General features: G+C 45.0%; 1 protein-coding gene across 1 annotated transcript in view; it reads left to right on the top strand.

The window, feature by feature from the left end:
- Positions 1–27236, top strand: part of LOC126252277 (vesicular glutamate transporter 2.2-like) — a 34404-nt gene extending 7168 nt beyond the window's left edge. The window contains exons 2-4 of the mRNA XM_049953150.1: positions 797–1038; positions 21514–21634; positions 27217–27236. Coding sequence (XP_049809107.1) covers positions 868–1038; positions 21514–21634; positions 27217–27236 — 312 coding nt within the window. The 5' untranslated portion in view covers positions 797–867. The remainder of the gene's footprint in view (positions 1–796; positions 1039–21513; positions 21635–27216) is intronic.
- The last annotated feature ends 464 nt before the right edge of the window (positions 27237–27700 follow it).

The following is a 27700-nucleotide window of genomic DNA, read 5'->3' as shown; positions in this document are numbered from 1 at the left end:
GTGTTCCAGATAGTCAATGAGCAGCAGGCCCTTGCAGTCAAAGAAAAAGGTCACCATGACTTTCCTGGAAATGACGTGCCTATTGTTTCGACTGTTCTGCAGAATTTTCGCTGTGAAGCGCTTACACATCCTTCATACAGTCCCCATCTCTCACCACGCAATTTCCATATTTTTTAAACCCTGATGAAAGAAACTGGTAGCTGTCGATTTGCTTCGGACGGAGATGTGCACGTCTCGGTACAATCACGGTTCCATAAACAACTGAAAATGTTTTTCCATGAAGGTATTGACCGTCTTGCCTCACAGTGGGATAAATGCAGTAACGTTTTTGACGACTCTTTTGAAACAATGAACAGTTTACTTACTTTTTACCCTCTGTCTCTTTTTCATTTCTCCGCCCCTTCTATATTTCAGATACCAACTTCACGCTGGTAACAATTGTGGTAATAAGTGATTTAATTTAAATATTGCTTCTTTCCTAAGTGTGACATAATTGTCTTAGAGCAGTGATTTTTACCTGACCTAAACCTTCAGCCGAATTGTTGCCCATTGAATTTGTTTATAAATAGTTGGTCACCCACTTATTCGTCAAGGTCCTCCAACAACCGCTGGAGGTGCTTTGTCAAACACCATGCAAAGTGAGTAGGGGGAAGCTCTCAAGTTACATATGCACCCTGTCTATAATTCCCTGCCATGATGCTTAGAATCTCTGCTCATAGCACTTGTTTAACAGTGCTTTGAATTTTCAGAATCAGTGATGACGTACAGCTCTGTAACGGCAACCGTTGATGCCTAGGCACCCTGGTGCCCGCAGCCGCACTGGTCGTTGTAGCACTGGTGGGCTGCGACAGCACCGTTATCATCGTGATGTTGGCGCTTAGTGGCTTCTTCATCGCCACAGACTGCACGGGCTCCTACCTCAACATGCATGCATTCGCGCCCAACTACGCGGGCACCATCGTCGGGATCGTCAACATGTACGCCAATCTAACGGGCATCGCCATCCCTTACATCGTTGGTGCATTCACCAACACCAATGTAAGTAGTTACGGTGTTACGTTGAACAATGTATACGGGGCATTTAGAAGCTTGTTCATTAGATTATAACTTCTACACTGGTGTGCAAAAGTTAAGGACATAAGTAACTTCCACATGATATTTCACTGCCATGTAACATAGCTCGATTAAACGTGGACTAAGTTGAAAGAACTGCTACAGTATAGTCCAGAAAATAAGCAGTGAGACGAACGATTCAAAGACAATTATTACAGTGACGTCACCACGATTCGTGATGGCCCCCTGTACATTAAAAAAGACGGGACTTAGTTTTTAATAGGGTGTGTGATCACCACAGGTGGTAGTGCATGCCCTACAATGCTGTCCCGTGCTGGCCATAAGGTTGGTAAAGAGTCCTTCTTCTAGGGCGTTCCATTTCTCCACAGTGCGATTGACTCTGCTTTATGGTCGTTGCTGTACATGGACGTGCTGCAATTGCTGCAGTCATCTCCTGAACTCATACTACAAGTGCTCCATGGGAATTTATTCAGGCCAGGCCACTTGCTGAATATCATCTCGTTCCAAGAGCTCCTCCCCCTGAACTGTTCGATGCTGTGGCGCATTTTCGTCCATAAAAATGACATCATGGCCCTAAAAAGACGCACATGCAGAAGGGGTACATTACCACAGCAACGTTGACCTGTGAGTGGACCGTGCCCGAAGATTTGGAAATCAGTACGCCCCTGTGACATGATGCCTCCCCACAACACATTACCTGGACCACCAAAATTGTCATATTCCACAATGTTCCGCCATATGAGAATACGTCCAGCATTCTCTATCATTAAGATGATTCACGTTTTACGGTGTGGGAGGTTTAAACACGGCACACTCGCTACTCAACGTTATTGTGACTTTGTACTATTTACCTCTGTCCGTCTTTTTAGGGGTGCATTTGGCTCTGACATAATTTTCGTGGATGACAATACGCAGCTGCATCGACCTGTGCAGACGGAGAAGCTCTTTGAACGAGAGGATTGACGTGCCCGTTCCCCCATCTTAAACCTCGCAATACCAGGGGAGGAGGGAGGGGGGGGGGGTTACATTCTGCCCAGGTTTTAAAAAATATTGCAATCTAGTCAACTTTTTATACTTTAAAATTCTGAAGAAATATTTATTGTTTTTAGTGAATTCTCTACTGGATTCTAGAAATGTAAATTTTTCAGTTAAACTTAACCCAAAATTTTAAGCCTTAGTAGTAGCTGTCGCTTTATCCAGTGAACATCATATTCAATTTTTTCAGGTGCATGTCCGCAGTTACCCATAAGTGCGTCTTTAAAAAGTATGTTTTGAGTAAAAAACAAGTAATAAATTTTCCTTTCAAAAAGATTTTGGTTCTTCACATTCTTCTGTCCAGAGACAGGCATGGGATTGGCCGTGTCATAATAAAAGTTAAGTGAAAACCAAAGGAATCAAACATGACTCTCGATCATTTCTTATGCTTAGGGCTGGGGAACATTTCAAAATCTCCTGATTAGGTTCTTCTAGCCTAATACCGAGCTCACTAATAATGTTACTTAATTTTAATGCTTTCTTGATAGATTCTGTCTTAATCAGTTTTAATCTCATTCCTCCTTTTACCATGGCAAGAAGTACTTCCCTTCATAACTGGTAATACTCTTCCCAAGTCGGAGTGGCTTCAAGAATATCGTCGACATTAACAGCCAGTCGTTCCATCATGTCTCGATCTTAAAATTTGATTCATGAGCTTTACAACTTAACATACAACCATGTTAAGCACAAACGCTACTACACTCCTGGAAATTGAAATAAGAACACCGTGAATTCATTGTCCCAGGAAGGGGAAACTTTATTGACACATTCCTGGGGTCAGATACATCACATGATCACACTGACAGAACCACAGGCACATAGACACAGCCAACAGAGCATGCACAATGTCGGCACTAGTACAGTGTATATCTACCTTTCGCAGCAATGCAGGCTGCTATTCTCCCATGGAGACGATCGTAGAGATGCTGGATGTAGTCCTGTGGAACGGCTTGCCATGCCATTTCCACCTGGCGCCTCAGTTGGACCAGCGTTCGTGCTGGACGTGCAGACCGCGTGAGACGACGCTTCATCCACTCCCAAACATGCTCAATGGGGGACAGATCCGGAGATCTTGCTGGCCAGGGTAGTTGACTTACACCTTCTAGAGCACGTTGGGTGGCACGGGATACATGCGGACGTGCATTGTCCTGTTGGAACAGCAAGTTCCCTTGCCGGTCTAGGAATGGTAGAACGATGGGTTCGATGACGGTTTGGATGTACCGTGCACTATTCAGTGTCCCCTCGACGATCACCAGTGGTGTACGGCCAGTGTAGGAGATCGCTCCCCACACCATGATGCCGGGTGTTGGCCCTGTGTGCCTCGGTCGTATGCAGTCCTGATTGTGGCGCTCACCTGCACGGCGCCAAACACGCATACGACCATCATTGGCACCAAGGCAGAAGCGACTCTCATCGCTGAAGACGACACGTCTCCAATCGTCCCTCCATTCACGCCTGTCGCGACACCACTGGAGGCGGGCTGCACGATGTTGGGGCGTGAGCGGAAGACGGCCTAACGGTGTGCGGGACCGTAGCCCAGCTTCATGGAGACGGTTGCGAATGGTCCTCGCCGATACCCCAGGAGCAACAGTGTCCCTAATTTGCTGGGAAGTGGCGGTGCGGTCCCCTACGGCACTGCGTAGGATCCTACGGTCTTGGCGTGCATCCGTGCGTCGCTGCGGTCCGGTCCCAGGTCGACGGGCACGTGCACCTTCCGCCGACCACTGGCGACAACATCGATGTACTGTGGAGACCTCACGCCCCACGTGTTGAGCAATTCGGCGGTACGTCCACCCGGCCTCCCGCATGCCCACTATACGCCCTCGCTCAAAGTCCGTCAACTGCACATACGGTTCACGTCCACGCTGTCGCGGCATGCTACCAGTGTTAAAGACTGCGATGGAGCTCCGTATGCCACGGCAAACTGGCTGACACTGACGGCGGCGGTGCACAAATGCTGCGCAGCTAGCGCCATTCGACGGCCAACACCGCGGTTCCTGGTGTGTCCGTTGTGCCGTGCGTGTGATCATTGTTTGTACAGCCCTCTCGCAGTGTCCGGAGCAAGTATGGTGGGTCTGACACACCGGTGTCAATGTGTTCTTTTTTCCATTTCCAGGAGTGTATATAAAACTGATACACAGAAGGTGTCCCAGGAGGACTGGTCAATATTTGAGGATATGACAATAACTATCACACGAAACAAAAGAGTCTAGTAAACATGGGTTCTTAAACGCATACCTTAAGAGCTATGAATACTTTTTTCATTTTGGATGCTGTGATACAAATCTCTTCTGTTGCAAGCTCTTTGCTTTCCATACTTCGGGAGGACCAGTATGGATTATTTTTCTCTTATTTCACTGCATACTACCACATCCCAGAATATGGAAAGCAAAAAGCCTGCAATAGAAAAGATTTGTTTCACTGCATCGAATGCGAGGAAGTGCTCATAGCTCTTAAGGTATGCGTTTTAGAGCCCATCTTTGCTATACCTTTTTGTTTCGAACAACTGTTCCTTTCATATCCTTGAATACTGACCATTCCTCTTGGGACTATCTGTATACTGCCTTGCAGAAATGCAGTTTATTCCTCCATTCAGGGATCAATCTCAGATTCCAATACCCACGAATGACATCCAACAAAGCCTCACAAAGGCTGTGTGCGTCCTGCTTGCCAACGGCGCTCTGCAGACCCGGACTGGCACACATCCAAATGCTAGCCCAGCCCGACAGCGCTTAATTTTGGTGATCTGAAGGAAACCGGTGTTACCACTGAGGCAAGGCCGGTGCCTCCCTCAAATCCACTTTTTGTTTATTAGACAAGTTTCAGCTGAGGTGAATTTCACGTCATGTGCTCTGTTTGGAGTATCCTGAGCGACTCGATTACCACCTCCACCTCCAGCTGTTTATGAGTTGCCATGGTATACTAGGTTAGACTGTATCAGCAACCCAAGTCTCAGTCTACAAACCAAGTGTCATTTCAGCTATACTTTCCCATGGTTTGTTGAGCACATCAATTTCGGCTAATGTTACTGTAGTATCTACTGCTTCATATAAGTTCTTTGGTAATCCCACGACTACCCTATGTGACATTTGCGGTGGCATACCCCACAAAAATGTATCAAGTGCTCTCTGTCCGGCTTCCTGTAATACGGCCTTGCTGGCGTTATCATCTTCAGTCAGTACATATGTGTTAATGAAACTTCCCACAGATTTCTCGTGTTTCTGAAGTACTCCGAAAAGTGATCACAGTAGCACCTTGACGTATTTTTTCCTTCTATGTCTTTACACTAACCCTTGTGAAAAGGCATCAAATGACTGCCTGTCCCTTAATTTCTCATGGCACACTGCGTAAACCCTAGCGCCCCTGCTATCCTCATAATTGTTCATCGCTCCAATTTCCCAGCCTGCAAGCTGTACCCAAATTATAATGAAACACAAAGATTTTAACTCTAAATTTACCGGAAACTTGTGTTACAAACAAAACACTGTTAGTATTAAGAACAGGTACATTGCGGTGTGACTGTTCTCTCTCTCAGACTTTTCTTTTCACTGCGCAGTTCTACGTTTTCCACTCGTACCAAAACTACTTTTTCCAGAAGACGCCGAATAGCATCCCGAGCTCTCTAGACATTTTTCTCACATACTACCACCAAAAGTACATAGTATACCCAAAATAATAAAGAAGAAGAATGGATAGGAAAAATAACCACATCGCCCAAGTAAATTCTTAAGTTGGCACTCACTCATTTTATTGGGTAGAACATACCTGTTGCAGAACTGTGGAGCAGTTGCTGTCTTCCGTTCGTTGTCCAACTTCATCTACAGTAGCTTCTTCTGACATCAAATTATTGGGTGTAGGAATAGCTTGGTGTGGGCGAGAGTCTGTAAACCAGAAATGGATGTGGATACAGCAAAGGCATCCCATGGATACAGATGCCCCTTGTAGTTCCTTACTTACTTTCATTCAGTCTTCAATGCTACCAGTATTGATGCCTGGTGAGTGTGGCTCCCAGTATGCTGACCTCACATCGGTGGCCTCATCAGTGGTAGCGCTTACACAATATCACTGCAGAAGTGTCAGGTCCCTGGTGATACCAAAGGAGCCAACTGGCACGACGTCCACGGTTGCTGCAGAAAAGGTGTCTCGGTAGGCTATATCAGGCCTTAGCAGCACAAGCTTGGGAGGGGTCCTCAGTGCATGTCCCAAGACTTGCGAGGGCTGCTGCTTCTCAGTGGCGCTGACCCACAGTGGCAGTAGAGCATAGGGCTGCCAAGTGCCTGAATGGTCAGACAGCTGTCGAGGGTTCGGGGTCTGGTGACGGTGGTGGCAGCTGCAGGACGGCGTTGTCTGGCACAGAATGGACATCATAAAATAGCCCAATTGTTCGATTCCAGTTGGCTGGCCTCGAGGGGTATAAATACAGCAGTCTGGTGGCTGACCATGTGGAAGGAATACCACTGTCACATTGCTCCGTGTCATCGACGACTCTGTTCCTAGTACTGAATCTTCCTGAAGAGTGATCAATACCGAAGGCATGGTCATTGCCTCGCAGAAGTAGGCTCTGAGCACTATGGGACTCAACATCTTAGGTCATAAGTCCCCTAGAACTTAGAACTACTTAAACCTAACTAACCTAAGGACATCACACACACCCATGCCCGAGGCAGGATTCGAACCTGCGACCGTAGCAGTCCCGCGGTTCCGGACTGCAGCGCCAGAACCGCTAGACCACCGCGGCCGGCGCAGAAGTAGATCGAAGCACAGTAGTGGTCACTGATCTACGGTGGCAGGTGCCCAAAACTTGGCGCTCTGCTATTAGGTGCTCAACAGTACGGTTAATTGGTAATTTTTTCTTCATTCTTTAAACAATAAGCCGAGATGAATCAGAATAACACGAATTATACATAGTTATGTATAACACCATGCAGCTTTCTGGAAGTTTTCCTCTGCAGGCTCTGAGGTAAACAGAAAGGACGCACCACAAAGAAGCTACGCAAATTTGTCACAAATTGATTTTCACACAAGTATCGACGGAAAATGCAAAATCATAAACTTTGTCGGCCAATGGATGAATGTGTAAAGCTGCAGCGGAGTTTCACCAGCTAACTGGCAAGGATGATAAGGGGGAGACATGTCAATACCTGGGCATTAAGTCTTTGCAAGCTTCAATCCATATACTCCGTTGGACAGTACGTATACCTCGCAGACAGGCTCATGAAGAACATATGCAGATGTCAGCATTTGAGAGAGAACTTGTGGTTGGGCTCAAAGAAGCCGGCTGAAGTAATCGGCGAATCGGTCGAAGTTTCAGTAGGAACGACGTCACTATTCGACGATGTTGGCAGGAATGGGCAACCATGGCCGAACACAGCGTCAATAAGGTAGCGGTCGACCGAGAGAGACGATAGAGTGTGGGGACTGAGCATTCCTCCAAGAGACACTCAAGAGTCCCGGATTCGTCATTACCATCGATCCGACGTGCAGCTGGTGCTTTTGTGACCACAAGAACCATTGATAGGCGGCTTACAGAAAGGCGAATGAGCTCATGGCAGGCTTTGCGCTGACTCTCATTTATATCTGTACGCCAACAAGCCCGTTTGCGGTGATGTCGGGCACATTCCGCCTGCAGTCTCTTTGACTGGATTATAATTGTCTTCACTGATGAGTCCCTCCATGAACTCAGCCCCGATTATCAGCAAAGACTTGTCTGCACAGAGGTGGGATACCAACCTGACCGTCACCCACCATATAGCCCGACTACCAGGAATGCTGGTATCGGATGCCATATCATTTCATAGCAAGACACCTTTGGTCTTTATCCACGACAACGTTACAGTAGAGCGGTATATCGAAGATATTCTACGCCTCGTTTTGTTCCCTTGAGGTAAGCCATCCTGGGCTTACATTTGAGCAGCATAATGCCTGCCCACACAGGGCGAGAGTTTCTGCTGGATGTTCCATAACAACACGCCTTCAATTTTACTGTGTAAGTGAGCTTGCCTTGATCACTACTACGAGCATTATCATAATAGAAAGGTTACACAGAATTAATTCGTTTACCTCCCTCAGCAGAGAACGGCAAAAGGTGATGATTTAAGCCTCCAATCAAAAGGCGCTTTGCTACATACTGGAGGCTGGAAAAGGGTACCAAACAAAATCCGACGCTCTTCATACGTCCACATGCTGCTGTCATTAGTATCTTTCCAAGGTGTATGATAGCTGTTAAACTGGTAATTGACTTCAAGCCTGGTAATGAATTTCAAGCAATGAACGTCGATTCTCATCATAGATGCTTCGTCCAAAATCTAGACACTGGTGTGCTGACAACTCTTTTTTTTTTTTTTTTTTTTTTTTTTTTTTTTTTTTTTTTTTTTGGTCATCAGTCTACTGGTTTGATGCGGCCCGCCACGAATTCCTTTCCTGTGCTAACCTCTAACCTCTTCATCTCAGAGTAGCACTTGCAACCAACGTCCTCAATTATTTGCTTGACGTATTCCAATCTCTGTCTTCCTCTACAGTTTTTGCCCTCTACAGCTCCCTCTAGTACCATGGAAGTCATTCCCTCATGTCTTAGCAGATGTCCTATTATCCTGTCCCTTCTCCTTATCAGTGTTTTCCACATATTCCTTTCCTCTCCGATTCTGCGTAGAACCTCCTCATTCCTTACTTTATCAGTCCACCTAATTTTCAACATTCGTCTATAGCACCACATCTCAAATGCTTCGATTCTCTTCTGTTCCGGTTTTCCCACAGTCCATGTTTCACTACCATACAATGCTGTACTCCAGACGTACATCCTCAGAAATTTCTTCCTCAAATTAAGGCCGGTATTTGATATTAGTAGACTTCTCTTGGCCAGAAATGCCTTTTTTGCCATAGCGAGTCTGCTTTTGATGTCCTCCTTGCTCCGTCCGCCATTGGTTATTTTACTGCCTAGGTAGCAGAATTCCTTAACTTCATTGACTTCGTGACCATCAATCCTGATGTTAAGTTTCTCGCTGTTCTCATTTCTACTACTTCTCATTACCTTCGTCTTTCTCCGATTAACTCTCAAACCATACTTTGTACTCATTAGACTGTTCATTCCGTTCAGCAGATCATTTAATTCTTCTTCACTTTCACTCAGGATAGCAATGTCATCAGCGAATCGTATCATTGATATCCTTTCACCTTGTATTTTAATTCCACTCCTGAACCTTTCTTTTATTTCCATCATTGCTTCCTCGACGTACAGATTGAAGAGTAGGGGCGAAAGGCTACAGCCTTGTCTTACACCCTTCTTAATACGAGCACTTCGTTCTTGATCGTCCACTCTTATTATTCCCTCTTGGTTGTTGTACATATTGTATATGACCCCTCTCTCCCTATAGCTTACCCCTACTTTTTTCAGATCTCGAACAGCTTGCACCATTTTATATTGTCTAACGCTTTTTCCAGGTCGACAAATCCTATGAACGTGTCTTGATTTTTCTTTAGCCTTGCTTCCATTATTAGCCGTAACGTCAGAATTGCCTCTCTCGTCCCTTTACTTTTCCTAAAGCCAAACTGATCGTCACCTAGCGCATTCTCAATTTTCTTCTCCATTCTTCTGTATATTATTCTTATAAGCAGCTTCGATGCATGAGCTGTTACGCTGATTGTGCGATAATTCTCGCACTTGTCAGCTCTTGCCGTCTTCGGAATTGTGTGGATGATGCTTTTCCGAAAGTCAGATGGTATATCGCCAGACTCATATATTCCAGACACCAACGTGAATAGTCGTTTTGTTGCCACTTCCCCCAATGATTTTAGAAATTCTGATGGAATGTTATCTATCCCTTCTGCCTTATTTGACCGTAAGTCCTCCAAAGCTCTTTTAAATTCCGATTCTAATACTGGATCCCCTATCTCTTCTAAATCGATTCCTGTTTCTTCTTCTATCACATCAGACAAATCTTCACCCTCATAGAGGCTTTCAATGTATTCTTTCCACCTATCTGCTCTCTCCTCTGCATTTAACAGTGGAATTCCCGTTGCACTCTTAATGTTACCACCGTTGCTTTTAATGTCACCAAAGGTTGTTTTGACTTTCCTGTATGCTGAGTCTGTCCTTCCGACAATCATATCTTTTTCGATGTCTTCACATTTTTCCTGCAGCCATTTCGTCTTAGCTTCCCTGCACTTCCTATTTATTTCATTCCTCAGCGACTTGTATTCCTGTATTCCTGATTTTCCCGGAACATGTTTGTACTTCCTCCTTTCATCAATCAACTGAAGTATTTCTTCTGTTACCCATGGTTTCTTCGCAGCTACCATCTTTGTACCTATGTTTTCCTTCCCAACTTCTGTGATGGCCCTTTTTAGATATGTCCATTCCTCTTCAACTGTACTGCCTACTGCGCTATTCTTTATTGCTGTATCTATAGCATTAGAGAACTTCAAACGTATCTCGTCATTCCTTAGTACTTCCATATCCCACTTCTTTGCGTATTGATTCTTCCTGACTAATGTCTTGAACTTCAGCCTACTCTTCATCACTACTATATTTTGATCTGAGTCTATATCTGCTCCTGGGTACGCCTTACAATCCAGTATCTGATTTCGGAATCTCTGTCTGACCATGATGTAATCTAATTGAAATCTTCCCGTATCTCCCGCCCTTTTTCAAGTATACCTCCTCCTCTTGTGATTCTTGAACAGGGTATTCGCTATTACTAGCTGAAACTTGTTACAGAACTCAATTAGTCTTTCTCCTCTTTCATTCCTTGTCCCAAGCCCATATTCTCCTGTAACCTTTTCTCCTACTCCTTCCCCTACAACTGCGTTCCAGTCGCCCATGACTATTAGATTTTCGTCCCCCTTTACATACTGCATTACCCTTTCAATATCCTCATACACTTTCTCTATCTGTTCATCTTCAGCTTGCGACGTCGGCATGTATACCTGAACTATCGTTGTCGGTGTTGGTCTGCTGTCGATTCTGATTAGAACAACCCGGTCACTGAACTGTTCATAGTAAACACCCTCCTGCCCTACCTTCCTATTCATAACGAATCCTACACCTGTTATACCATTTTCTGCTGCTGTTGATATTACCCGATACTCATCTGACCAGAAATCCTTGTCTTCCTTCCACTTCACTTCACTGACCCCTACTATATCTAGATTGAGCCTTCGCATTTCCCTTTTCAGATTTTCTAGTTTCCCTACCACGTTCAACCTTCTGGCATTCCACGCCCCGACTCGTAGAACGATATCCTTTCGTAGATTATTCAATCTTTTTCTCGTGGTAACCTCCCCATTGGCAGTCCCCTCCCGGAGATCCGAATGGGGGACTATCCTGGAATCTTTTGCAAATGGAGAGATCATCATGACACGTCTTCAATTACAGGCCACATGTCCTGTGGATACACGTTACGTGTCTTTAACGCAGTGGTTTCCATTGCCTTCTGCATCCTCATGTCGTTGATCATTGCTGATTCTTCCGCCTTTAGGGGCAATTTCCCACCCCTAGGACAAGAGAGTGCCCTGAACCTCTATCCGCTCCTCCGTCCTCTTTGACAAGGCCGTTGGCAGAATGAGGCTGACTTCTTATGTCGAAAGTCTTCGTCCGCCAATGCTGATTATTTATCAAAATTTAGGCAGTGGCGGGGATCGAACCTGAGACCGAAGACGTTTTCATTATGAATCAAAGACGCTACCCCTAGACCACGGATCTATAAAGCGGAATAACTGAAAGAAGGAAAGGAAAAAACCTGCCATCCTCGCATTTGGATGCAATACAACATTTTTCTACGTCTACACCTACATCTAAACTCTGCACACCACCGAGAAATTCATGGCAGAGGGTAGTCTTATTGTACTCCTTATTCCATTCACGTGTGAAGCGCGAGAAGGATCATTGTTTGAATGCGTCTGTGCGTGCAGTAATTATTCTAATCTTATCCTCACGATCCATATGTGAGGGATAAATAGAGGGTTATATGCTGGAGTCATCATTTAAGGCGGCATCTTGAAACTTTGTTAGGAGACTTTCTCCAGTTCAGTTTCTTCAGCATATCCGTGACACTCTCCCATGGGTCAAACAGACCTTTAACCATTCGTGCTGCCTTTCTCTGTACACGTTCAATATCTCATGTTAGTCATATTTGGTACTGGTCTCATACACTTAACTAGCATTGTAGACTGGATCCCACAACTGAGTTGTAAGCAATATCTTTTGTAGACTAATTGCATTTCCCCCATATTGTATCAATAAACCTAACTCTACCACCTGCTTCACCCATGACTGAACCTACGTAGCGAATTATGAATTCTTTCAAACGCCTACAGATCGTCTCATAATTCCATATGGCTGTGCAATCCGCAGATCCAGTTTTTCAATTTTTTCAGCAGGTGTGCTGTAAAATTGAGATGATCTGAGACAGCAAAACCCGGAGGGTTGAGGTCAGGTGATACTGGAGGCCAAAGGACATGCCCTATTCGACCTAGCACACGAAGATCGCAAGTCGACTGAACACAGACACATCGTCCAGTTTAGTGTACACAAAGTAAACAAAAACAATTCACGTTTACTCACATAGTAGTTACACTCACAAACGAGCTCCATTACGGTAACTAGCCTTTTGTGTGAATTTTCATAATTTTCTGTTCAAGCTTCTGTTGCCTACACACGACACCATGTTGTGATGTCACGCACAACGTGCACAGGCTTTGTTTTTTTTTTTTTTTTTTTTTTTTTTTTTAAGGAAGTGCTGTTTCGATCTGTCCATCTTGGATCATTTTGGAGCATTATGTGCCATCTTACAAGAGAAGCAAAATGTGGTGGAGTCCCATCACGCGCGTACCACCAACCAAAGATCATAGGTGAAATTCGAGCTCTTTTAGATGAGATTAACCGAAAAGTTTACGTTTCAAATACATTTACACTGACTAGGACTATATTTCATTCTAAGGTGGCGGTGGTTAGCATGCACATCTTCGCAATTATCTTGTAGAAGGCTCGTTTGTGGTTCCATGTTTACTCGCATGGTTTTGGTTCCATAATGCTAGACTTTCACCTGTGTCGGTGTACGCTAACAATTATGATACACCCCATATAGTGCAGTATGATTAGTGTTCTGTTGGCTTCATAATTATCGATTGTGATGTCAAATATAGCTGTGGTCTCATACCAAAAACGGTCCGTCTAAAGGAGGTAAATGGAGCATAAACCATTCCCGTACCTGAAATTGCTAACGGACCTTAAATTACGATGCTCAGCCGCTTATAATCTTTATGGTGTATTAAACTTTCCTCATCAGCTTTTGAACGGCGACAGGACGTAGCGTGATGTTCCTTACCAGCGGCCTATACGCAAATTCCAGGTTTAAATGATAGACTCATTTGGTACGTCCCACTGAGTGGTGGTGATAATCCGTCAGTTGGATGAAAACTTTAAATTCAAAGGCAACTTGGTTCTGTCAGAGAAGCCGCGGGTCATCCTATAACTTTTCTCCCTTATGACGTCAACGATGGACGGTGTAGGAGTCATTCTTCTGGTTTGCCAGGATGGCATTCAGTTCCCCAGCTGGCAATTGTATGTTCGATCAGTTGGCGAGAGCTGCAATAACCCCTCTGGCTGGACTGACGGCGTTCCGGAAAACACTATTTTATTCCAACAAGCTGGGACAGATGTAGGTGCGCCGGCCGCTGTGGCCAAGCGGTTCTAGGAGCTTCAGTCCGGAACCGCGCGACTGCTACGGTCGCAGTTTCAAATCTTGCCTCGGGCATGGATGTGTGTGATGTACTTAGGTTTAAGTAGTTCTAAGTTCTAGGGGACTGATGACCCCAGATGTTAAATCCCATAGTGCTCAGAGCCATTTGAACCATTTTGAGACGCAGGTGTGTGCAGCGTGGCGTCGACCCACGTGCCTTCGTGTCAGAGAACGGCCCTGAAGGTCATACAAGTTGCTAGGAGCCAACGCCCTGACTGGTTCCTAAGTGCAATGGCGGCCAGCTGAAGCTAGGCCATAGCGGATACGACTGACACAGCGGCGGTGCGAAGGTGAAGATGACGACGTGGAGGAGGGGTGATATGACCGAACCGAGCTTTGAAGGAAGGAAAGAGGATTAGAGTTTAATGTTCTGCCGACAGCTCAATCATTGGAGACGGAGCACAAGTTCGGCGGACATCGAAAGGATGGGAAAGGAAATAGGCAGTGCCCGATTCGGAGAAACCATTCCAGCATTTGCCTAGAGAGGGTCAGTAAAATCGTGGAAAACTTAAATCCAGGTCGTCCTAGCGAATCATAGTGAGCGTACTAACCACTGCTATGCCCCCTCGCTCAGTACCTGAATTCCAGACAATGTCTGCGTGCCTTCAGGACAATAATTGCCAAGACCGTAGCCCGAATTTCCTTACTACGTCCGTACCGTAACACCCTTATTCATCATTCCACACACTTGTCATGTAAATAAAACATTTGTGACGAAGCTTATGGTTTCAGAATTTAGGTTTTATTCACATCCGGGTGCAAGGTTTTCAAATGTACGATATTTGGATTGCTTGAGCGAGCTAACATCCCAAAGATGTTCGGGCTCACACGCGGTTCCTCTTCGTCGAAAAGTCTTGGCTCAAACTCGTGTAGGGGTTGAACCGCACGTGTCGCATTACACGCCCTAAATTAGACACTTGTGACGCTTTGGTTAAGTTGTCTGGCTGATGACAAGTGTGGTGTCACTGCCAGACACCACACTTGCTAGGTGGTAGCTTTTAAATCGGCCGCGGTCCGGTAGTATACGTCGGACCCGCGTGTCGCCACTGTCAGTGATAGCAGACCGAGCGCCACCACACGGCAGGTCTAGAGAGACGTACTAGCACTCGCCCCAGTTGTACAGCCGACTTTGCTAGGGAAGCTACACTGGCCGTTACGCTCTCATTTGCCGAGACGATAGTTAGCATAGCCTTCAGCTAAGTCATTGGCTACGACCTAGCAAGGCGCCATAGCTTTGATAATTAATATTGTGAAGCATGTATCATCAAGAGAGATGTTCTACAGCCCGCATCTCGTGGTCGTGCGGTAGCATTCTCGCTTCCCACGCCCGGGTTCCCGGGTTCGATTCCCGGCGGGGTCAGGGATTTTCTCTGCCTCGTGATGGCTGGGTGTTGTGTGCTGTCCTTAGGTTAGTTAGGTTTAAGTAGTTCTAAGTTCTAGGGGACTTATGACCACAGCAGTTGAGTCCCATAGTGCTCAGAGCCATTTGAACCATTTTTTTGATGTTCTACAAATGTGGATTAAAGTTAAGCATTACAGCAACTGCGTCCATTTTCTAAGTTCTCATTTCCTTTTAACTGTTCCAGACCTCACGCCAATCTGCGTGAGCTTAACGCGTGCCTTTCGGCTTCCTCTCGTTGTGACTTCGCTGTCGTGCTAAGTCACAACAACTATTTTGCGAAATACGAAGTTAACATAACATATAATAACAGTAATAATAATATCGGGATCTAAAATTAACGACCAATAAACGATGTAGGCAACACAGTTGAGATTTCGTTAGAGTAATGTTTTTTCAGAACGTAAACTAATAGCGAAAGTGGTCGTATTTAGAGTTACTATTACACTCGAGCGCATACCCATTTGACATAGTTCGATTATTCATAATTTCATCGCGAAATACAAGTTACGCGAAAAGTTAGAGTTCACACCAGGCGCGCGGCTGCTCACTGCTCAGAGACTAAGTCCCGCGGCACCACACAACGCGAAATTTTCAAAGTCGTTTCACATCCTAGCTGCCTAAAGACCGACCGTCCGCTTTCGCGTCTGCATCTGAACTGTACCCTTTAGTGTCTACAGCCGAACTGTCCGTTTTCGCGTCTCTATCGGAACTGTCCCCTTTAGTGTCTCGACCAAAACTGCCCTCTGCCCGTCACCGACCGCGTTTCCCGCGCGCCAAACATCTCCACTCAACTGACTAGCGCAGTTCCCTTTCCTGAAGCCATCCATCTGATTGGCTAAGCTTATTCTACAGTACTTTACATTTTAATATATTTAAATAATCAAAGCTTGACCACTTTCACGATCTAAAAAAAGTAAGAATAATATCCATTACATAATAAACGTTAAGTTCTTTTACATAAAACCGATCCATTTCCTTTGATAAATAAATAATGACCAAAAGAAACTATTATGCACTAAACTTTACAACAAATATTCTGTTGTTTTGTAGGACGGGAAAACTTCGACATTTTTCCAAAGAAACTTTCGCAATGGCTGTATCAATGATTTTTATTAAATCTGCGACCGGTTTCGCACCACTTACCGGTGCATCCTCAGGCAATATGTACAAAAAATAATGTTATATGAGCTCATATAAATTATTCGAGCCCCCAATTCTGAGGTATAAACTGAACTTTTAAACAACCAGTTTTTTGAATGAGACAAGAAAATACTCACATACGCTATGTATAACATGGTAACGTTGAACATTGCCCTGTAGCCACTCCCCACCATTCACGTCCAATATACCGTCATCTGGTGAAAGCGGTAGTTAAAATATAAAAAATCTTTTTTAAAACTTTTAAAATGATGGGAGCGGCAAAAACCTAGAAAATAAAACACGATGCTGCTAAAACTCCCCTACACACGAACGACAAAGTCCGCAAACATTAGCATGAACAAACAGCGGAATTAGGGCCACGTAAACATATCACAACTTACCGTGCAAGCTGAGAGGTGCCGTGCGGCAGCGGACACGGCCTGAGTGACTGGCCGAAACGTGGAAACAGCTGACGCAGCGGCGCGAGAATCGCCAGAGGCCGGAAGACCTGTACAAGGTGTGAAGAGTGGGGGTTGCCTGATCATTTGATAAACAGTTCCTTATGTCTATTTTTTTAAAAAGTCTAATACCATGCTGGTGGCCAATATAAAACATGGCAGTTACTTAAAACCATAAGAATAATAAATGTGGTGGTTCTGAATCCGTAAGGCCCGGAGTACGCATAGAAATATATAGGACAGAACCTACTAACAAGTAAGCTACGCGGGTAAGGCTACCTGTTTAGGTAATCAGAATTCTGTAAAAGACCCTTGTGCCTCAGATCGGTCTGGGCATTAAGTGAGGAGTAAGGCGATTTCTTCAAACTCTCAAGATGTTAACCTCTTCCAAAACATTAAGGGTGTTGCCCTTATTTTCCAAGTGTAACACCCGCATGTTCTTCTGGACACCGGTGATATGGTGACCCGTTTCCCGCAAATGCGCACCTATGGCTGATTTTGAGCCTGGTTCGCTAATGTGCTCGTTAAAGCGGGTCTCAAAACTTCTTGCTGTGTGGCCTATGTACTCCGCATCACAATCATCACAGGCGATACTATATACCCCTGACGACTTGAAACTATTCCATGTTGCAGTCACCTTGTTCCTGAACTTCTGTCCAATGTTTTTAGGAATACAAAAAGTCGGATTTATTGGCTTGGAACTAAAGCATTTGCTGATTCTGCTTGAAATGTTGCCATAAAAAGGTATGCTGTGGAATTTACGCCACTAGCTAATCCTCTACTTGCTGGCTGTAGAGAAGTGAATGTTCCGGGCGTGAGTGGGGTGCGAGCAGTGTTATGCTTCATGTTTATCTTCCGTAATACATCCCTGTTTATGTTTCCAACAAAATCCGCGTCGTATCCATTCGAAAGGTTTTAACTATTTTAAATTTGGGGATAGTACATATCGGGTGATCAAAAAGTCAGTATAAATTTGAAAACTGAATAAATCACGGAATAATGTAGATAGAGAGGCACAAATTGACACACATGCTTGGAATGACGTGGGGTTTTATTAGAACAAAAAAAAAATACAAAAGCTCAAAAAATGTCAGACAGATGGCGCTTCATCTGATCAGAATAGCAATAATTAGCATAACAAAGTAAGACAAAGCAAAGATGATGTTCTTTACAGGTAATGCTCAATATGTCCACCATCATTCCTTAACAATAGCTGTAGTCGAGGAATAATGTGAACAGCACTGTAAAGCACGTCCGGAGTTATGGCGATGCATTGGCGTCGGATGTTGTCTTTCAGCGTCCCTAGAGATGTCGGTCGATCACGATACACTTGCGACTTCAGGTAACCCCAAAGCCAATAATCGCACGGACTGAGGTCTGGGGACCTGGGAGGCCAAGCATGACGAAAGTGGCGGCAGAGCACACGATCATCACCAAATAACGCACGCAAGAGATCTTCCACGCGTCTAGCAATATGGGGTGGAGCGCCATCCTGCATAAACATCGTACGTTCCAGCAGGTGTTTATAAGCCAGGCTGGGGATGATGCGATTCTGTAACATATCGGCGTACCTCTCACCCGTCACGGTAGCAGTTTTCCTATCCAGCGCCATCTGTCGGACATTTTGTGAACTTTGTTTTTTTTTTTGTTCTAATAAAACCCCTTGTCATTCCAAGCATGTGTGTCAGTTTTTATCTCTCTGTCTACATCATCCCGTGGATTATTAAGTTTTCAAATTTATACTGACTTTTTGATCATCCGGTATATCCAAAAACAGAGCTTAGCAATGGTATCTCCACTGTCTTACAGCCGTACCAACATTTTTATGACGTTCTTTTGAGCGTAATATGATGGTCAACTTAAGCAGGTACTCTGAAAGGAAAATTTTTTGGGCAAGATATGTGGATGACATAATTTTGCTCTATAACGGTTCTTCCCAGGATTGTAACGCTTTCCTAGGTGAACTAAACAAAATACATGAGAGGATCCAATTTACATTGGAACACAGCATTAATGGCACCCTTCCCTTCTTAAATCTGTTGGTCAAAATCAGTGGGAACTCGGTTAATTTTGATATTTTCAGAAAGCCCACCACTTCTGACGTCGCGATACATAGATCGTTTAATCATCCTTTGCAATTCAAAAAGGCCGCATTCAGGGCTTTACTAAAAATGGCTCTGAGTACTATGGGACTTAACATCTGTGGTCATCTGTCCCCTAGAACTTAGAAGTACTTAAACCTAACTAACCTAAGGACATCACACACAGCAATGCCCGAGATAGGATTCGAACCTGCGACCGTAGCGGTCACGCAGTTCCAAACTGAAGCGCCTAGAACCGCACGGCCACACCGGCCGGCAGGGCTTTACTAAACAGGGTGCATACGTTCCCATTATGTCAAGAAGCCAGGGATCGGGAATTTAAATTGATACAGTTTTCTCGGCTTTTCGAATGGATACGACGCGGATTTTGTTGGAAACATAAACAGGGATGTATTACGGAAGATAAACATGAAGCATAACACTGCTCGCACCCCACTCACGCCCGGAACATTCACTTCTCTACAGCCAGCAAGTAGCGGATTAGCTATTGGCGTAAATTCCACAGCATACATTTTTATGGTAACATTTCAAGCAGAATCGGCAAATGCTTAAGTTCCAAGCCAATAAATCCGACTTTTTATATTCCTAAAAACATTGGACAGAAGTTCAGGCACAAGGAGACTGCAACATGGAATAGTTTCAAGTCGTCGGGGGTATATACAGGGTGTTTCAAAAATGACCGGTATCAGCTTGCACGGTAAGTTCTGATATGTTTACATGGCCCTAATGCCGCGCCGGCCGTGGTGGCCGAGCGGTTCTAGGCGCTACAGTCTGGAACCGCGCGACCGCTACCGTCGCAGGTTCGAATCCTGCCTCGGGCATGGGTATGTGTGATGTACTTAGGGTAGTTAGGTTTAAGTAGTTCTAAGTCTAGGGGAGTGATGACCTCAGAAATTAAGTCCCATAGTGCTCAGAGCCATTTGAACCCAATTCCGCTGTTTGTTCATGCTAATGTTTGCGCTCTTCGTCGTTCGTGTTTAGGGGAGTTTTTCAACATCGTATTTTATTTTCTATGTCTTTGTCGCTCCCATCATTTAAAAAAATTTTTTAAATTTTAACTAGCGCTTTCACCAGATGACGGTATATTGGACGTGAATGGTGCGGATTGGCTACAGGGCAATGTTCAGCGTTACCATGTTATAAATAGCGTATGTATTTTCTTGTCTCATTCAAAAAAACTGGTTGTTTAAAAGTTCTGAGGTCAGAATTGGGGGATTGAATAGTTCATATGAGCTCTTATTATATTATTTTTTGTACAGATTGCGTGAGGATGCACCGATAAGTGGTGCGAAACCGGTCGCAGATTTAATAAAAATTATTGATACAGCCAGTGCGGTAGTTTCTTTGGAAAAATGTTCCATTACCTAATGATTCAATAAGGTGTTATGCTGTCATCGTTCTATGTGTTTTTTGTGGAGAAAATCATGATGTGACGCTCAACTGTAAATACTGACAATTTAAATTTACTATATCTTTTAAACAAATAAAGTTACAGAATTGATATTTGCAACGTTTGTCATTTTAATGATGCGTTTCTATATGAAATGTCTATCGTTAAGATCGGCCAAAGAGTTAAGATTTTAGCATTGAGATCTCTGTTACAAAGCTTGTTAATTTCACTTTAATACTAAATCCTAAACTATTACAGAAATGATCAATATTCAAGTTTTATTGGGATCACCATGAAAATTTATGGAGGATGGCAGATTAAAATTACTGTGGCTTGATTCTCTGCATTACTACAGAATTAAATAGTTTTCATAAATGTTTCCCTTTATGGCCAATCTTAAGTCCGCCATATTTAACACTGATACGTCTCCTTGGCCACAAAAGGCTTCTACTGGGTTTCTCTATGATGTAGGTTCTCATCTGTCTCATTCGCACACTATAGCGCTTAGTCCTCAATAGACAATAGACGCCTGTGAGTTTCCCCATCTCGTGGTGAATCTGCGCCCTTTGTGGCATGCGGTCCTGGACGACAGGGTTCGTTTCACAATTTCTATAGGCTGACTCCTTCGGCCATATACTTAAATGACAGCGAAATACTCGTTAAATCACACTTGCATGTTCCATATAACAGACGTGTTACTTGTCACTGGCAGTGATGAATGCGTTTGGAATATAGTATCGTGTTGATAAAAAAATTTATATGTGCGGCTTATATTTTATTAATTTATGAATATTGGGAGAGTCACCATGGCAGCACCACAAAAACCAGATAAAAACAAGAACCAGCTCGCATTCGGGAGGCCGACGGTTCAATCCCGTCTCCAGCCATCCTGATTTAGGTTTTCCGTCATTTCCCTAAATCGTTTCAGGCAAATGCCGGGATGGTTCCTTTGAAAGGGCACGGCCGATTTCCTTCCCCAACCTTCCCTAATCCGAGCTTGTGCTCCGTCTCTAATGACCTCGTTGTCGACGGGACGTTAAAAAAAACACTAACTAACTAACCTAAGAACCAGCTAGATATTGACATTTTGGCGTTACTTGATATCTTTAGATCCCATGTTCACATGCTAAAACATAACACAGAAAATAAACACAATCTTTTTTACGTGTACCTACAGCCAACGCGTTCCGCTTGGAATGCCGTCTTCTACCTGTCGTCAGCGGTGGCCGCCGTGTCGTACTTAATCTACGCTGTGTTCACTACCGCTGACGAGCAGCCATGGAACGTGCCACCCTCAGGTGAGTGCTGTAAAGCAGAGGTGATGATACATCCTACACATAGTACTTGGCGCTATAAGTAAACATTATTGAGAAGTTACAACACCACTAGCATTTTGCTGTAGCACAGTATCTCGCATGTCGATTTAAGCATGGGCACTTGCAAATTGTTTTGATGTCGCACCAATCACATCACTGATCACCAGTGCCACTTAAAACGAAACTGAAAGCCGAATAAAAGTCATCAGAAGAGGATATAAGTTCATATTGCTGCAATCGCGTGTTTGTGAAGTCGGAATGTGTTAGGCGTCCCTAGAAGGTCATACTGTATTCTGCAGAATTTGTTTGTTAGGAACTGTGTAGAAGACATGCAACGAACTAGTTTCAGTAAGCAAAGAGTAATGTGTCATAGTGATCGTAGGCGGACCACTTTGCAACATACACTCCTGGAAATTGAAATAAGAACACCGTGAATTCATTGTCCCAGGAAGGGGAAACTTTATTGACACATTCCTGGGGTCAGATACATCACATGATCACACTGACAGAACCACAGGCACATAGACACAGGCAACAGAGCATGCACAATGTCGGCACTAGTACAGTGTATATCCACCTTTCGCAGCAATGCAGGCTGCTATTCTCCCATGGAGACGATCGTAGAGATGCTGGAGGTAGTCCTGTGGAACGGCTTGCCATGCCATTTCCACCTGGCGCCTCAGTTGGACCAGCGTTCGTGCTGGACGTGCAGACCGCGTGAGACGACGCTTCATCCAGTCCCAAACATGCTCAACGGGGGACAGATCCGGAGATCTTGCTGGCCAGGGTAGTTGACTTACACCTTCTAGAGCACGTTGGGTGGCACGGGATACATGCGGACGTGCATTGTCCTGTTGGAACAGCAAGTTCCCTTGCCGGTCTAGGAATGGGTTCGATGACGGTTTGGATGTACCGTGCACTATTCAGTGTCCCCTCGACGATCACCAGTGGTGTACGGCCAGTGTAGGAGATCGCTCCCCACACCATGATGCCGGGTGTTGGCCCTGTGTGCCTCGGTCGTATGCAGTCCTGATTGTGGCGCTCACCTGCACGGCGCCAAACACGCATACGACCATCATTGGCACCAAGGCAGAAGCGACTCTCATCGCTGAAGACGACACGTCTCCATTCGTCCCTCCATTCACGCCTGTCGCGACACCACTGGAGGCGGGCTGCACGATGTTGGGGCGTGAGCGGAAGACGGCCTAACGGTGTGCGGGACCGTAGCCCAGCTTCATGGAGACGGTTGCGAATGGTCCTCGCCGATACCCCAGGAGCAACAGTGTCCCTAATTTGCTGGGAAGTGGCGGTGCGGTCCCCTACGGCACTGCGTAGGATCCTACGGTCTTGGCGTGCATCCGTGGGTCGCTGCGGTCCGGTCCCAGGTCGACGGGCACGTGCACCTTCCGCCGACCACTGGCGACAACATCGATGTACTGTGGAGACCTCACGCCCCACGTGTTGAGCAATTCGGTGGTACGTCCACCCGGCCTCCCGCATGCCCACTATACGCCCTCGCTCAAAGTCCGTCAACTGCACATACGGTTCACGTCCACGCTGTCGCGGCATGCTACCAGTGTTAAAGACTGCGATGGAGCTCCGTATGCCACGGCAAACTGGCTGACACTGACGGCGGCGGTGCACAAATGCTGCGCAGCTAGCGCCATTCGACGGCCAACACCGCGGTTCCTGGTGTGTCCGCTGTGCCGTGCGTGTGATCATTGCTTGTACAGCCCTCTCGCAGTGTCCGGAGCAAGTATGGTGGGTCTGACACACCGGTGTCAATGTGTTCTTTTTTCCATTTCCAGGAGTGTACATTAACAAAGGCCTTACGTCACATCAGCATTCTTCTGAAATCCATCGTGGACTGCAGAAAGTAGAAATGGACACACTAGACGATATACTGCAACCTATCTGTCAGCGAGAGAGTCACAAATTCTGCATTCGGCAAAGCCAGTATCAGCTTGACGGGTAAGGACCACATCGGCCCTTAGCCGTGCGGTCTAACGTACTGCTTTTCAAGTGGGAATGCGTGCCGGCCCTGGTACGAATCCGCCCGGCGGATTATTGTCGAGGTCCTGTGTGCTGGCCAGTCTGTGGTTCTTACGGCGGTTTTCCATCTGCCTCGTCGAATGCGGGCTGGTTCCTCTTATTCCGCCTCAGTTACACATGTCAGCGATTGTTGCGAGCCGACCGCTGGTGGCCGAGCGGTTCTGGCGCTACAGTCTGGAACCGCGCGACCGCTACGGTCGCAGGTTCGAATCCTGCCTCGGGCATGGATGTGTGTGTTGTCCTTAGGTTAGTTAGGTTTCAGTAGTTCTAAGTTCTAGGGGACTTATGACCTCAGCAGTTGAGTCCCATAGTGCTCAGAGCCATTTGAACCATTTTTGATTGTTGCGAAAACACTTTCTCCACGTACACGTACACCATAATTACTCTACCACGCAAACATTGGGGTTACATTTGTCTCGTGTGAGACGTTTCCGTGGAGGGGGCCTGGGGGGGGGGGCACTGTGGGCCGAACCGCACAATAATCCTGGGTTCGGTGTGGGGCGGCGGTGGTGTGAGTGAACTGCTGAGGGGTTGTGTACCACTGCGGGCTACGGCGAGGACATAGCCTCTCCGTCGTTTCTAGGTCCCCAGTTCCATACAATACAATACAAGGACCACATATTCATGCAAATCGTTTCTTGCCTAGAAGAATCGTCATTTGGATGTATCAACTAGCTTCTGTTCCTTATGACTTTCGCTAGTGAATAATGTCCTGTTCTGTGATACCACACCTTCGAATATCTCATATTGTCGTTCTTTACTGTTGCGAATTTGAATCCAAATATTGGTTCGCTGCAGCGTTTCACACAGGTCTATCCTCTCCATACCTGCAAAACTACTGCAACATGAATCCGTTTGAACCTGCTTACTGTAGTCAAACAGCTTACCCCCACACTTCTATCCATCAGCCAATTGACGATGCCTCAGCATGTGTCCCACCATGCTGTAATTATTCGTAGCTCTATTTCGAATAGTGAGAAGTGATGTCAGCATATTTTCCGCTGCGAAAATTAGTTTTTCTGGAAAATTTTATACAGACATTTACTCAGTTTACTGAAAATATTGAAGTTAGATCCATAAACAAGACTGAACAGTATATCCTGTGCCGTATATTTGGTGTTCTGCAGCTTGTAAGTATTTGTTAAGACGTATCTCGCTGTACACCATGAACTTCATGTGAAATACGTGATTGACACATTATTATTCAGGCATAGTACCGGTCTTGAGTGGCACCTGATACAGAGGACAAACAATGAGAGGTATACTTGTCGTTATCTATAACATAAAAATATTTGTGTTCACTGATGAGTCAAGACATTATGACCACCTACTTAAAAGCGTGTTGGTTCACTTCTGGAACGCAATTCACATTAGTTCTGAGTGCCATGGATTCGACAGGTATTTCATTGGTTTCGAGAGGTTTGCTGGCTCCAGATGCCTTCACACGGGTCATACATACATTTCTCGTAATTTACGGGTGACTGATTTGTGGGCGTGGTGATGGTGCCCGTAAGCGTACCAGCTGGGTTTTATCGGATTCAGATAATCCGAATTTGATGGCTAACCACCGCAGCACGATACTAGTCTTGTTACAGAGACAGTTATCCTGTTGGAAGATGCTGTCGCTGGAAAACAGCAAGCATAAGGGGTTATAAGTGGTCCCTGATAAAGTTCACGTAGTCCTGAGCAGCCATGTGCTTTCGATTTTTACCGCAGGTCCCGTGGAACCCCAGGTGAATGTCTCCCATAACATAATACTGCTCCCACCGGCCTGCGCCTGTGGCACTGCATGTTTCGAACAGCCGTTCGTCTGAATGACGGCGTACCTGGACACAAACATCCAACTAGATTAAAAATAAATGGGATTCATCCGACCAGGTGACACGATTCCACTGATCTCTGTCCAAACTCGATGATGCGGCGCCCAGTTTAATCATAGTGGACGATGTTTTTGGGTCAACATGTGAACATGTAGAGGTCTTCTGCTGCGGAAAACCATGCTCAACACTGTACGCTGATCGGTGTGTTCCAAAACACTCGTGCCTGCTCCAGCAGTGTACTCTGTCGTCAGATCTGCCACATATCGCCGCCTGTCCTGCTTTAGAGAGCGGGTAAGCCTCCGATCCGTATGTTCTGTGATGAAGTATGGAAGTCCAATTTCTTGCCGCCTATTCGTGGTTTCAGCATAATTTAACAACTTTTCACAGATGGTCACGACAGCAGCATGCCAACAGCCGACCACCATCGCGTTTCCGAGATGCTCGCTCCCAGGCAATGGGCCCAACAGTCTGGCTTTTGTTAAAATCGCGTAAGTCGACGCATTTCCGAATTTTGCGCTACTTATCGTCGCTAGAATGATTCTCCATTCGTCTCCGCCCCTCTCATATACTTCTCTTACCGCGTCACGTGGCGTCAACGCCACCAGGCAGCAGACAACCCCGCGGCAGTCAGTGGTCACAATGTTTCGGCTCATCAGTGTGCACAACACAAGAAATATCAGGTTACTTACATATTATGCGTCCCTGTGAAACGTGTTCTGTCTTAATTATAAAATCTGCTATCAAAATTGCTGTCGACCTGGAAAACACAGACCCATGGATATTTAGTCTAATTATAGATACATTTGCGATGGCACTCACTTCTGTTTTAGTACCACGCTTGGACAATTAGAACATATGTGTATAAGAGTAGAATATATATTAAGAGATAAAACAGCTGTTAACTGTCAAAGCAGTAGACCGATCAGGATTGAGGTAGTTCATCGGTGTGTACTATGTAAAGAGGTTGTCAAATCGAATTTGGATCTAAGGACGAACCAACATGTCTTGTCAAATTTAAAAGGTGAAGCTGACTATAGATACGTAGTATCTTAGCTCTGTCTGTTCATCAAGGCAGTTTCAGGTGTTTCAGCACGTGAATGTATATCTCCGTTTATTTTGGGATGTTCAGTAATTTACCTATTCCTGCCTTGTGAAGAATGATGATGTGTTTAGTGTTGTCCTTAACAGAATGATTGCAGTTTCTTAAATGAGCACTAAATACTAAGCGATTGGATTCACTAATGTTAACATATTGTCTAAACCTCGTTTTGAACTTTCTCGCGCTTTGCTCAATATGCCTGACTCTTTGTCTACGCTATGTATAATGCCTAAGCCTACAACGTTTGAATTAAATGTTCGTGTCAATTTATGCTAATAAAATCGTCCATTTTACTATATACAACATTTTAAAAGTACGTAAAAAAAACTTTAATGAAAATATGCGACGTCAGCAGAGCCTCAGGAAATATGAAAGTTATTCACCGAATAGGCCAAATATGCACTTGTATCCATTGTAAAATCAAACTAAAAAATTACGGAAAAAAGAAGTTTGCATATGTATCTCAACTACAGTATGTTTCGACTATAGAGGGATAATTACTTTTGCAATGAAATTTGGTAAATAGTTATTAGGCTGAAAAGAATTAAGTTTTATTTTCTAATTGTGCTAAATGTTTTCACTTCATGTTACAGCATATAGAAATCAGTTTTAAAAAATCAATAGTCTTTTTCGTTACCTAAATCTCTGAATGGAGGAGTAGTTTTTGGTTCCCTGAAGATTATGGTGGAAGCTGTTGTAATGATTCCAAATTCCCTATAAAATTATTAGCTTTAGAATATAAAAGGTGAAAGTCTGTAAACACTAGGTCAGAATATTACGCGAAATATGGAACCACGTAGCCTTAAAAGCCGGTGAATGGAATCTTAGGTCATATTATCAAATGGCTCTGAGCACTATGGGACTTAACATCTGTGGTCATCAGTCCCCTAGAACTTAGAACTACTTAAACCTAACTAATCTCAGGACATCACACACATCTATGCCCGAGGCAGGATTCGAACCTGCCACCGTAGCGGTCCGGCGGTTCCAGAATGAAGCGCCTAGAACCGCTCGGCCACTACTGCCGGCGGTCATATTATCATCGTGTGGGCATGAGTACTCTTGTGTTGTAGCACC

This window comes from Schistocerca nitens, chromosome 4 (genome assembly GCF_023898315.1).
Source record: "Schistocerca nitens isolate TAMUIC-IGC-003100 chromosome 4, iqSchNite1.1, whole genome shotgun sequence".
Taxonomy (NCBI): Eukaryota; Metazoa; Arthropoda; class Insecta; order Orthoptera; family Acrididae; genus Schistocerca; species Schistocerca nitens.
The sequence above is the reverse complement of the archived record's forward strand: the minus strand, read 5'-3'. Positions and strand labels throughout refer to the sequence as shown.